Source organism: Marmota flaviventris, chromosome 11 (genome assembly GCF_047511675.1).
Source record: "Marmota flaviventris isolate mMarFla1 chromosome 11, mMarFla1.hap1, whole genome shotgun sequence".
Classification (NCBI taxonomy): domain Eukaryota; kingdom Metazoa; phylum Chordata; class Mammalia; order Rodentia; family Sciuridae; genus Marmota; species Marmota flaviventris.
In genome coordinates, this window is record NC_092508.1 from 70,736,713 (window position 1) to 70,749,246 (window position 12,534).

At 41.0% G+C, this 12,534-nt stretch overlaps 1 protein-coding gene across 7 annotated transcripts in view; it reads left to right on the forward strand.

Annotated features, from left to right (window-relative positions):
- The window catches only part of Rbms1 (RNA binding motif single stranded interacting protein 1), a 207,059-nt gene that overhangs the window by 75,562 nt on the left and 118,963 nt on the right, over positions 1-12,534 (forward strand). For 2 of the 7 annotated variants that reach the window (XM_027937964.2, XM_027937965.2), the window contains exon 1: positions 4,505-4,882. The exons of the other annotated variants lie outside the window; for them this stretch is intronic. In XM_027937964.2, coding sequence (XP_027793765.1) covers positions 4,814-4,882 — 69 coding nt within the window. In that variant the 5' untranslated portion in view covers positions 4,505-4,813. Of the gene's footprint in view, positions 1-4,504; positions 4,883-12,534 lie in introns of those variants that run through there. 7 annotated transcript variants of the gene reach the window in all.

Sequence of the window (12,534 nt, forward strand, 5' to 3'; positions counted from 1 at the left end):
GAATCACAGATTCTTTAAAAAGCAAAATAGTTAATAAGAGAAAATATTGTTGCTACTTTAGAAATACTGTGCATTTTTCAACTCTGTTTTGTACTAGGAGAAGGTAGAAATTTAAATTTGCTGACTCTATGTTTCCTCCCTCCTTCCCTCCATCTATCTCTTCCTCCTTTTTTTTTTTTTTTTTTTTTTTTTTGGTACCAGGGATTGAACTCAGGGACACTCAACCACTGAACCACATCCCCAGCCCTATTTTGTATTTTATTTAGAGACAGGGTCTCTCTGAGTTGCTTAGCACCTTGCTGTTGCTGAGACTGGCTTTGAACTCTATTGGTGCATGGCAACTTGGGTGCTGTCTGGGTGCAAGTACTCACCCAGGAATTGTAGCATTATTTATACAGCTTTTTAAAGATGTACAATTACAGAGTTTGAGAGGACTCAGGACAGAAGCTAGGTCTAGATTTTAACCCTAGTTTGCGATAGGTTAATCAGCCTTACCTAACTTTTCCCCCTGACCTGCATGTTAAGCCTGATAACCCTTCCAACCCCATAGGGCTGTTGTGAAAGTGAAATGAGATGTGAGAAATTTCAAAAGAAAAAGTCTCATTTTAGAATTGTTTCTGTGGGACAGATGCCTTCTACTTTCAGATTCCCAAATTCCAGTTGTACAAGGTCTTTTAAGTCACAGAAGGCATCATTACCTGTAAGTATCATCTCCCTCCTAGATTACAGGCTTCTGCACGTAGTGGTTGCTCCATCCCTATTATCCTTGTTTGTATGCTCCTCCTGCCTTAGAGTATGACCTCTGATACTGCTCATGGTCTTCCCATTCATACAGAAATGACTCTGTTGCAATACATACTTTCTTTAAAGGATAATGAACAACAATAATTAAAAAAAAAATTGCCTTCAATGCACCTAGGCTCTTGAAACAGAACCTTTGCCAGACATTTTTTTAAAACATTTTAAAGCTAAGTGTGTAGGATGCACAGCCTTAGAAAGTATATTCATTCAGTCATTCAACAGTCATTGAAAGTGACCTCCCCTTAACTAAATTTGCTTTATTTTTTTTTTACTTGCCATCAATTCCCACTATATCCTTGCTCCTGTTCTTTGATGTTCAGCCAGACTTATAAGCATCAGATATTTACACAGCATACCCACTTAACTCTACAAACTCCCACCATAAAACTTAGAAAAACAGTCAAAACAGCTGCCATTTACTGAGTTTGGCACTTTTTTTTTTTTTCTGTACTATCTTTAAGGCAATTGTTGTAAAGACAGTCTTGACTGGAGAGAGGTCAACTAACTTGCCCAAAACTATGCAGTTAGTAAGTGAAAGCTGAAATGTGGAGTCACATCTCTTTGGCTCTGTCTTAACTTTGTTCCTTGGATTCCTTTAAGTTCTCTGAGGTGGGTGGGGTTTGAGTATACACATGTGTTTTAAGGGCTGTTGCAAGTCTGAAGAGCTGAAGCAGCCCTGGGGACTGCAGCTCCCTCCATCCTCTTGCAGCCAAGTGCCCTACTCCCTGCTTGCTGCCAGTCAGCTTCCTGTTTACTCATAGTTTCTGCTTCCTCATAACCTTGGCTTGCGTATAGTTTTGGCTTGTTGTGGCCTCGGCTCTACCCTGGCACTCTTGCAGTTTCTGCCCCTTTACTAACTGGTTCAGCTCTTGCACTTTACTGAATCAAATTCCCAAGGGTGAGAACTGGTTTGGCCCTGCTCATTTTTTCAATCCCAGTCAGGTCATAGGTCACTGGCCAGTCTGTGGATTGGCTGCCATGGGGTCAGATTCCCACAGCTCTACCTACCAGCTAAAGTGGGGGGAGGATGTTGTATGACAGTCCCACCAGCAAAGTCTCAGTCTCTTTTCAAAGTGGATGTACATCTCCAGGGCAGGTTCCAAAGCCCTTATTCATACCAGGATAATTTGCTATCTCTCTGCATGGTTTCCTTACTTTCTCTGTCTTAAAATATATGAATTTCAAAGGTCAGTGAACCTTTCCAAATGAACCAAGCCAGGATCCATCCCTGTAATTACTCCAACAACCGAGCACTTTTAAATATCTGTAATTGATAATACACATTATACACATGGTTTTGTATCGTGATTTCCCTTGAATTGGATTCTTTGGACTTGAGGGATTTTATTACCTTGTATATTTTTGAGTGTGGACTATCAGTCTTTTCCCTCTCTTTATAATACTTTACTTAGTTGATAGTATAGACCTATTTAAGTTTGGAACTTCTGAACCTTGGTAAACAAAGTTTCTAAACTATGCTGGGAGCCATTAGCCAAGTAGGTATGACAATTTCCTATATATGCCTTATGTCCTTTCTGTTTATGCCTCTCAACATACTACATGTTGTTGATTTTTAGATATCCTTTTTAGTCTTAAAGACAGAGTTCTTTCAATGTTCTTTTAGTATTAGTATATTTTACTGTTTTTTTAGTATTCTAATTTTATTATCACTTGAAAATTATGCCTGTAATACTACTACAGGTTATCCAATCAAGCATCAGCATTCTGGAACAGCATGCCATCCAAAGTATCACGACCCTAGAGTAAGTAGAATGGCTTAAAAAAAAAAAAAAAAAAAAATCTATGCTGTTCTTCTGTGGTTTAGATTGTGGTTTCCTAAGAGTCCATTCATGACAACTGAGATTGTCCATGGACTTTTTCCCCTAGGTAACTGGTCTAAAAGGTGGGGCATTGAACAGTAAGTTTTCTGGAAAAAGCACCTAACACTTGAACAATTCTAACTAAAACCTTCCATTTCATACCTGTGCTTGATAACTATGATGAGGGTCCTAGTGAAAGGAGACAACAAAATGACAGTGAAAACAATTTTAAATGTGTGGAGTTGCAGAAAATAGTCCTGGCATATGTAGTAACTCACATCTGAATATGATGCGCTGTTTAATATTTAATCACTTTAAGGGACACATATTTTACTTCAGGTTTTTTTTTTTTTAAGCAAGTTCTTATTTGTGCATTGTATACCCAAAATATGTTCCTTCGCTGCTTCTTTTACATGAAAAGAATTAGGATTTTTATGTATATTTTGTGTATATGGTTGTTTTTCACAAATGAGATTTGCTAATTCTGGTGAGTTGTGTAGGCCAATGTTGGGATTATTTGGAAGTGTGGAAGCAACCTACTAAGTCACCAGAAGGATATTTGGAATGGGTATGTTCCAATTTCTTGTTGCCAGAAAAACCCTCAAATGGGCACAGGTTTGCTAGAAACTTGATGTCCATTTAGGACACTTTGTTTTCCCTGTGATAAACAAAAGTTGAGTTCTTTCACTTCTTAAACAAGTTAGGATTTTTCATTATCATAGCAGATGGGCCTTTCTAGGAAGGTGTTAGAGTCTGCAAGCCAAGGAAGAGCTGTGTAACATTTACCACGGTGATAATACTTTATAATACTCAGCATGGAGCAGGTCAGCTTGAAAGATGGCAAGCCTGTCCCGGTGGCCTAACCAGAGATGGCATGCTCTGTTTGACCAGTTGCTGCAGAGGCTTTCTGCACTGCATGGGTTTGGCGCTTGATGCATCTAAAGAAAGGTGGTCCAGAAAAGGAACAGCTGGAGGAGCAGCTTTAGATCACTTCAACGGGAAAACAAAGGAAATTATGTCTTCCCTTTGTCCCTTTCTTGGGAGTTTTGTGTCCCTTGAAAAGAACACATTTGTGTAGCATCTAATGATCAAACCAAGGAAGTGTTGCAATATTCAAGTTTTTAGAAGAAGTCTTACCAAGGGATGACTTTAAATGATTTTCATTGTCTTTTTTTTTTTTTTTTTTTTTTGATATTTTCCTCTTGAAGGAAAGCTTGTCAACTAAGGCATAGGAATAAAATACAAAACTTTAGCGTGTGTATTTGGGTGATGGGTTAGGGAGTGGAGACCTGTTTCCACCGCTAAAATTTTAGCGTGTGAAATGGGGGAAGGAAGATTTGCAGGGATTTGATGCAAAAGCTGATTTGTTCTTCCGAGTAGGAGTAATTATCGCACCTTTTCGGGGGTGGGAATAGTACGAAAGATGGAAGAAAAGGGGAAAAAAATCTGGGGGCCAGTTCACTTCCTACCCAGGTGCCAGAGTGATCCCTGAAGCGATGCCCTTAAAAGGGGCTTCGAGCTGAGGTGCAAAGCTGCCGCGGGTGCTTAGGGAAGAGAACCGAGGGGGAAACACGGAGGAAGGGGGGTTGCCTACTCCAAGGAATGTGCGGCATGCGGGCTGCCAGACCCAACCATTGCACCAGAGCGGGGGCGCCGGCGGCTCCCCGGGCCGCGCAGCCCAGGCCCCGGCCCGGAGACCCGGAGGGAGAGCGCGGGGACCTGCGGGCCGGCGGGGCAGCGGGCGCCGCGCCCAGCAGGAGGGCGGGGAGGCGCGGGTGGGCCTGGGCGCGGCGCGAGGCGGTGCGCGGCCGCCTCCCCGCCCCCGGCCGGCGCGCTCTCGGGGCGGTGGTTGAGGCCGTGGTAGGTGGGGACGCGGCGGCGCTGCTCCTCCGCTGCCGCCGGGAGAGTCCGCGGCGCCGCCAGCTCCGCGCGCGAACTCCAGTCCATGGCACGCAGGGCGGCGGCCCCAGGAGCTGCTCGAGTCTCGCCGTCCGCCGGCTCCGCGCCGCACTTTTAGGCGAGTGCGGAGGTCGAGGGCGAAGTCAGCCCGGAGCTGCAGCCCCCGCCGGCCGCCGCCGCGCGGCGAGAGGGAGTTCCCAGAGCGGCCGCGGCCCCGGGCCCTGCCGGCCCCCTCCCTGCGCCCTCCCCCTCACGGCGAGGCTGCCCCGCGCCCGCCGCCCGCTCCCGCCGCGATGATCTTCCCGAGCAGCAGCGGCAATCCCGGGGGCAACAGCAACTGCAGGACGCCCTATCGCAAGCAGGTGAGGCGACGGCGGGGATGCCGCGCGGAGGCCGGCGAGCCCCGCTTTACAAAGGGCGGCAGCGCTTGGCCGGGCGCTGCTGCTCCTCCTCGGAGGGACCCGGCTGGGCGGTGACCTTGTTTCCGAAAGAGGCGGCCGACAGGGACGGCTCGGGCTGGTGACCTTAGTAGGGGAGATGCCCTCGCCCCCGCCGACCAGGGCCCGGTGGGACGTAGGGGAAGGGGAAAAGGAAAGGGCGGAGAGGTGGCGAGAGCAGAAGCGCGCCGGGCCGGGGGCTTCGCCCAACCCTGCAACAAGTTTGGGGTTTTCCTTGAAACCTTTGTGTGCAGAGGAGTACTAGAATAAGTCGTAACGTTGGTTTGCAATCTTCACTTGGAACCTCAAAGAACCTGTCTGATTCGTAGGAAACCCGGAAGACGTGTGTGTGTGTGTGTGTGTGTGTGTGTGTGTGTGTGTGTTCGCGCGCGCCCCCCTTCTTATTTAAAAAAAGAGAGAGAAAAAGAAACAGGAACTTCTACTGTCACTTTCTCAAGGTTTTCAGTTTTCAGAAGCACAGGGAAATCCTGTGACAACCTAGTTGCAGAGATACTGGGATAAGCCTGAGTCATACACATGCCTTTTCCTATTTTAATACCGTTTCATACATTTTTTAACAGATTGAACTCTAAAGGCACTTCAGTGGTTAGATCAAAATCCCCTGCCAGGAAAAGGAGTGGAGCTGGGAGCTTATAGTTGCAGCCTTTTGTTTTGTTTTTCACCTTTGGTTTTTTTTTTTTTTGTTTGTTTGTTTTTTTTTAAAGGTTACCGATTCCATGTTGTGATAAATCTCACAGAGCCTTTCAACAGCAGCAATAATAAAACCTAGCTTTAAATTATGTAAAAAATGTGCAGATGTGTTTAGAAAAGGTTAAACTGATTTAGAGGTCAGTGGCAAAATGCTTGTTGAGAAAACAAAAACAGGATTGCATGTATTTTTTCTTCAAAATAAATGTCGTGTCTACATCCCTCTCCACTGAGACAAATCAATTAAGTTATCATCCCAATAGTGACACCAGCAAACTGTGTCCTTTGGTGCAGACTGTGGTTCTATTAAGATCATGACTGATGACAGTGATGCTTTGCACCTTCCTATAGACATTCACAGGATGATGTTTGGTTCTTCTCAAAGTAATTTTCAAAAAGTATGTGCTAGCATAAGCATATCTGCAAGCATTTGGGGAATGTCAAAAAGTCATGTTTTCTAGTCTTTGGGTTTTTTACATGTTAACTTTCCCTTAAAAAGACAGTAAACTCACAGTGTGGTCTGTGTGCCCTACTTTTTTTGCAAGTCAAAAGAACTTTTACCAGGGTTAAGAAGTTCCTTTTCATTAAAAATAAAATCTGCATTGGTGACTTGACCAAAGTATATGCCACAATTGTCAGGATTTGTAAACAGGCATCTCTAAACTCACTTCATGTGACTTCATTTAAAATAAGTACCCTCAGATGCAGCAACTAAGATCAACTTGGTAAGTGAAGCCAATTTACAATAAATATTCTCCTAACCCCTCCTCTCTCACCCACCTCACTCTACCTGAAAAGATGGCTAATTATGTTAGGGCCTTGTGTATTCATTTATTTGTTGTCAAAACCCGGCGGGGTGTTAGCTCTGAAATGGGAAAAGGCTCTGAGGGCGAGGCCTTTTGCTGTGAGGGGCTGGAGGTTTTGTGTGTGGAGGGGGGACAGCCTGCTGGCTGGAGCACGCTGATAAGATGCTCTCTTTTCACAAGGCTGTCCTTAGATTCAAAGACTAAAAGGGCTGACTGAATCAGAAAAACAAACAGACTTTCTTTTTTCTATAGGCAAAGAAAGAAATGAATGTGTAGGCATTATACAGACACAAGACCCAGGGTACCAGTGGTATTTGAGTCAAAGGTTTCTTTTGTTAGTATTTAGCCATTCACTGGAAAAGCACACTTCCAGCTCAGGGACCTGGTTACCATGAGTGACTTCATGATCTCATCCTGGCTTAGCCTAAATGGGAAGTCTAATTAATGCTTTTTGTAAGATTTTGTGATGTTAAGCTTGCACCTTGCAGTTCACTTAGTCTCTTCATTTTGATGAAAGAATTGGCAATTTTTAGGTATATAAAGTGGTTTGATTTTAACCTAGAAATGCAAAGTCAGTCATTAGAGCTGATTTCTAATAATTTGCTTGAAGTAAAAAATTGAACTGCATGTAAGAAATACTTAAAAATCACCTTTAGAGAAAAATGGGTCCAAATCCCTTTTATTTTACAAATATAATAGTAGAGGCTATCAACCATTGAGAACCTTACTACCTGCTTGTTGCCATTCTAAATGCTTTCTGTGTAGTAACTGATTTCGTCATCTGGAAAGTCCTATGAGGCAGGTAATATTAGTATTCCCATTTTGCAGTTAACACTGAAGCGTGGAATACATAACTTGCCCAGAGCATATACAACCCAAAGTGCAGAGCCAGAATTTGAAACCTGGTCATCAGGCCCTTAAATCCACCACACTACAACTGCCTGCTCATGTATACATCTCAGTAAAAACTCATGCCAAATTTCTCTGTATTGTTACCTATAACCCTTCTAGTCTCAGGAGTCCAGATTAGGGATTTCTCCCACTCTTCGAAGGGTGAGAGGTTTCAGGTTTTGAGATGGGAGGTGAAGGATACAGAGAATATATGATCTGGATAGATGGTCATGTTTAGAAGAAGCATTGAGGTCAAAATATTGCTTTAGTTCATGGTTGTACAGTTCTTAAACCTTTTTACATTTGACATATATAGGAGTCATCCAGTTTCAGTCATAGCAGAGGTGGGTGGTGCTCATCCCCCTCCTGCCCCCACATGGTGTAGTTAGGGCACCAGGAAGTACTCATCTCCAGAGTCATCTGGGATGAACAGGATTTTCCTGCATCACAGGCCTGTGAGCACTTTAGACATACACCTGCTCAGCTCAGGTCAAAGGAAGATGCTTTTGAGTGGAGTGATAACCCAGTGTCAGTATCTAGATGAAGTTTGTTGGTTCAGGTTTCAGTGGAGAAATGTGTTCATCCTGTTACTATTGACTATGACATTGAGATATGTGATGTTCATTCAGTAGAAACAGCTTAACTATATGAAAATAGCACCCAGCCCTCAACCAAACTAAAAACCATTTACCAGGACTTTTGTAGTTGTGAAAATATTTTAGTGTTTTGAAAGGGGGAAAAATCTTTATACTTAAAAGCATTTAAATATAGAAAATGGATATTTCCATTTTTCCTTTATGTTAGTTGTCTTCAATTCTGTCATTAACTGTTTCTTTGTTTCCTTACTTCTGTCTTGGAACTTCTTTCTTCAGATACTTGACTCAGTGAAGTCATACAGTTTGACTTTTGCAAATTGCGGCATGCAGCAAAGCCTTTTTTTTTTTTTTTTTGCTAAACAGTATGAGTCCTAGTGGTTTACAGTGAGACTTTTGGAGGTAGCACAGTGAATGTAAAAATTCTTGTGTTTGTGTGTGTGTGTGTGTGTGTGTGTGTGCGCGCGCATGTGTATGTATATCTTTACAAATGGTCTTGCTTTCTAATAGTTATACTTAGTAAATGTTTCTAACTTTTGATGAGTGAAGTACTTATCTCCCTAGTTTAAGTACATTTACATACTTTGCTGCTTTCTTGAGGATTAACTGGGTGTAGCTGCACGTGAGGAATTCAACAGTGATTCAGTGTCTGGCCTTGCTTAGAGGATGACATACAAAGCTGTTGATTAATCCTCTTCAAGCAGTTTCTGTTCGTAGCAGTTTGTGTTTAGTAGATTGGGTTTTGTTAAAGTTTGAAGATTAAAGTTGAGCATAGAAAATATTTGAATGAACAATCCCAATTTGTTTCTTTTTACACAAAGGTAAACATATTCAAGCCACAGAGATTGGAGGTTTAGGGGGAGTAGCCAGAAATTAAATTGGTATATGTAAGTAGGTCTTCTTATTCATCACGCTCTTTCTGTGTTTGGGATTCAAGGTGACTAGCTTTTAAGCATCTATCCATGCCCTTTTGGAAAGTATAGAATTCTTCCTCTGTGACTGCATACTTTTTCTGCTGGGCACGCCTTTTGGCATCTCACTGCATTTTCCATAGTTCACTTCAAACACATTACTAGGTTTTGTTTTTTTCTTCTTTTTTTAGAGACTATTGTCAAGTGTGCACACCAAATATTGGGAATTTTTTTATTCTTGAGCACTTTCTTGGTTGGTTGGGGGGTGGGGATCTGAATTCTCCCAGATTCTGGAATAAATTTCTAAAGCACTCAGCCAATAAACTATTTTTTTTTTTTTTTTTAGTATATAAGTGTGAAATCCCCTCTCAACCTCGGTTATGTTTAAATCTCATGACATCCTTGTAAAGTAGAGAAGGGTCTGGAAATTAAATGGGCAGTGAAATTAAGTGGCCTCATTGGTGAAAGTCAGGTCTCTGGGGGTCAAGGACTGTGGCTCCTACCCAGAAGAAGAGAAATAAGCTGTCAGGAACAGCCATAGCCAATACACTTCCCTTTACTTGGCCTCCCAAAACATTCGGCCCACGGGTTGGCCCAGGCTTCAGCTTTGGGAATGATAACACTACAATTTATTAGTGGTGTTGTTTGTTTCATAGGGTTGTCAGAAAACACACTGGACACTGAGTAAAATTTGAATCTCAAGTACACACGCACACACACACACACTTTTTTTTTTTTTTTTTTTTTAGTGTAAGTATACCAAATATTTTGTCATGCTGAGTATTTTTATTTGCTGAATCCAGTAGCACTTTCTCAGAGAACCTAATTCACTTTTTAGAACTAATCATAAAATAGCCTATCAAATCTGCCATTCTAACTTTTCCACTTAAAATTTTGCTTCTTAGCATATTCCTTAAGCCCTGATGATAATGCAGATTTCACTGTTTCTTAAGGCATTTTGGTCAATCTAACTGGAAGACCCTGGCTTAAGTAATGGCTCTACCCTTTACCTGCTTTTCCACTTAGCTTCCCTAAGCCCCAGTTTCTGCTAAGTAAATATAATAGTGCATACTTCACAGGGTTGTTGTTGTTAATCCTTCTAAGGTGTTATTGTTATTAATGTCCCCATAGAGCAAACAACAGCAGGTGGTCCTAGGAGACTCTGTGTGGTCCTGGGAGACCTTGAAGCAGTCTCCTAAGAATGGGCCATGTTTACAACCTCCAAGAAGAGACTGTGTTTAGAATGTGGGCTGCCTCCAAGGGGGTAAGTACCTGGAGGTTGAGAGTAAAGTTCTCAAGTGCATTTTAAGAAAATAACCAAAAGAACGTGGAAAAGTGGGTCCCCCACTTTTGAACAGTTATTCATGGAGTATGCTCTTGTTGCACATTTTGCCTTCTCTTTGGAGAAGGAAAGCTCTTCAACTCTTTTTTCCTTTTTTTTTTTTTTAATGAAAATATATAAATGCAAAAGGTAAAAAAAGCATTAATCACTCCTAGCTTGAAAAATGTTACCTTTTAAATTTCCTTGAAAATGGACAGATTTAACTATTGGTACTATGCATTATTGTTTCCAGAATTCCTTTCTTTGTCTTGTTTGTTTAATTTTTAAAGATGTCATCTTTGCATTACTCAGAAATAAACTCTTTCTTTCTTTCTTTTTAATTCTTGGACATCTGTAGGTGTTTGTTTTTAAACTTGCATTTGTACAGAATGCTTTGTTTAACACATTCTAAAAGCCTTGTAAACTTTAAAATAGGATGGATGTACTGTAGAGAGGTAAGAAAGCTTTTCCTGGAATCTAGAATTAGGATAAGGTAAAAACAATTAAATGGGGAAACTGAATTCTGGATCAAATTAATGAAGCAGTAATATGCAGAGTAGTATCCTAGTAAGTAAAAAATCTGTGTCACCTCCACTTTATTAATTTAAACATAGTATATTTCAGAACAGTAAAGTATAAATTGAGTAAGATTATTTGGGGTTTGTTAATTATGTATACAAAATAGGTTCAAAAATGTAACTTTAAAAAAAGTGTACATTAGCCAAATTATATTGTTATTATACAATATATATAAATTATATTATGTGCATGTGCTAATATATAGCAATAAATGCCACCATTACGTACAACTATAATGCACCAATAAAAACTGTGGAGAAAAAAGTTGTAAAGAAATAGGCCAAAATATTAACAACTGATTTCTTCTGTTGTAGAATCACAAGTGACTACTTTTCTTCATTCCTTACATCTTTTTAAATTTTCTAGTACCTCTTGCCTACAGTACAATGAGCCTATAGAACTTTGGTTTTCAAGAAGACAAAGTGGGAAACAAGTCTAGAAATTTTTATTGTCTTTCATGCCTAAAAATTGTGGTGAAACCATAAGAAATTCTTTCTTGTTGAGAATCTCAAAGAGTAGTGTGAAGTTGGGTGCTGTGTACATGCCTGTGGTCACCTCTACTCGGGAGGTTGAGGTTGGTCCATGCAAAAAAAAAAGGGGGGCGGGGGGCACTACTGCACTGCTTGTTTCAAGCCTGAGTTTTGAAGTATGATCCTTTCTTATTTTTTATGATTTTCTATTATTTATGCTTCCTGCAAACTTCTATGCCATCTTTTTGGAAATTATTCTGATAGGTACTCTTTACATTTACTAACATGTCTTTTCCTACACTTATACCTATTTTAAAAAGGCCTTTTAAACGCTTCAAAAATTAAAAAAAAAAAGGCACTGATTTTCAGGGCACTGATTAATCTGTATGGGTTAGTGAGGGGCAATGCACTTATAAATATGATATTTTATATTCTAGATTACTTTTCAGGAGATTCACTATTTTAAATTTTCTAAACATTGAGGAATTTTCATAATCATCTGTTTTTATTGGACTCACAGCTACATTTAAATATAGTATTTTTGGAGACAGATACCCTCCCCACACACATATACACACTTAATTTCTGTATTAAATGTGACATACCAAGACTGTTCTACTTATGTCAGAATCCTTTGGCTGTATTTTGTTATGATTACTCATGAGTTTCTTCATTGCAAAACTTCCTTTTTAGTTTCTAGTTTTTTGAAAAGCAATATAGTGGGAGGTGTGGCTTCTTAGAAGTGCCTTTAATTTGTATGGAACAGTGAGTAAGAAGTACATGATAATAAATAATGTCTGCACTGTAGAAGCAATTGTTAAGTGTGCAACCCAGGGGGAGTTTCAGGCTTGAGGGGACAGGAGGAGAGGGAGATGGAGAAGGGGGTTGAGGAGTCAGTGAGAGAAGAGAAGAACAGAGTTACCTTGTTAGGTTCCGTTTCTTTTTCTTTCTTTCTCCCCACCCCTATACTGGGGATTGAACCCAGGGATGCTCTATTGCTGACTTACATCCTGAGTCTCCTCTGATACCTCACCCCAGACAGCTAAGTTGTCCAGGCTGGCCTTGAATTTGTGATCCTCCTGCCTCAGCCTCCAGAGTAGCTGGGATTGCAGGCAAAAAAACAATGACCCAGTCTTAGGTTTTTCTTTGCTAGTTGATAGAGCAGTTCACAAAATCTACAAGTCACATTGTTTTGGATCTGTGTAGGTTGGGAGCAGATACATAATCTCACTCTTTTACATTAACTCAGACTCTTAGATCACAAGTTTTTCTTCCTGTCAGTGCCATAACTTAGCATT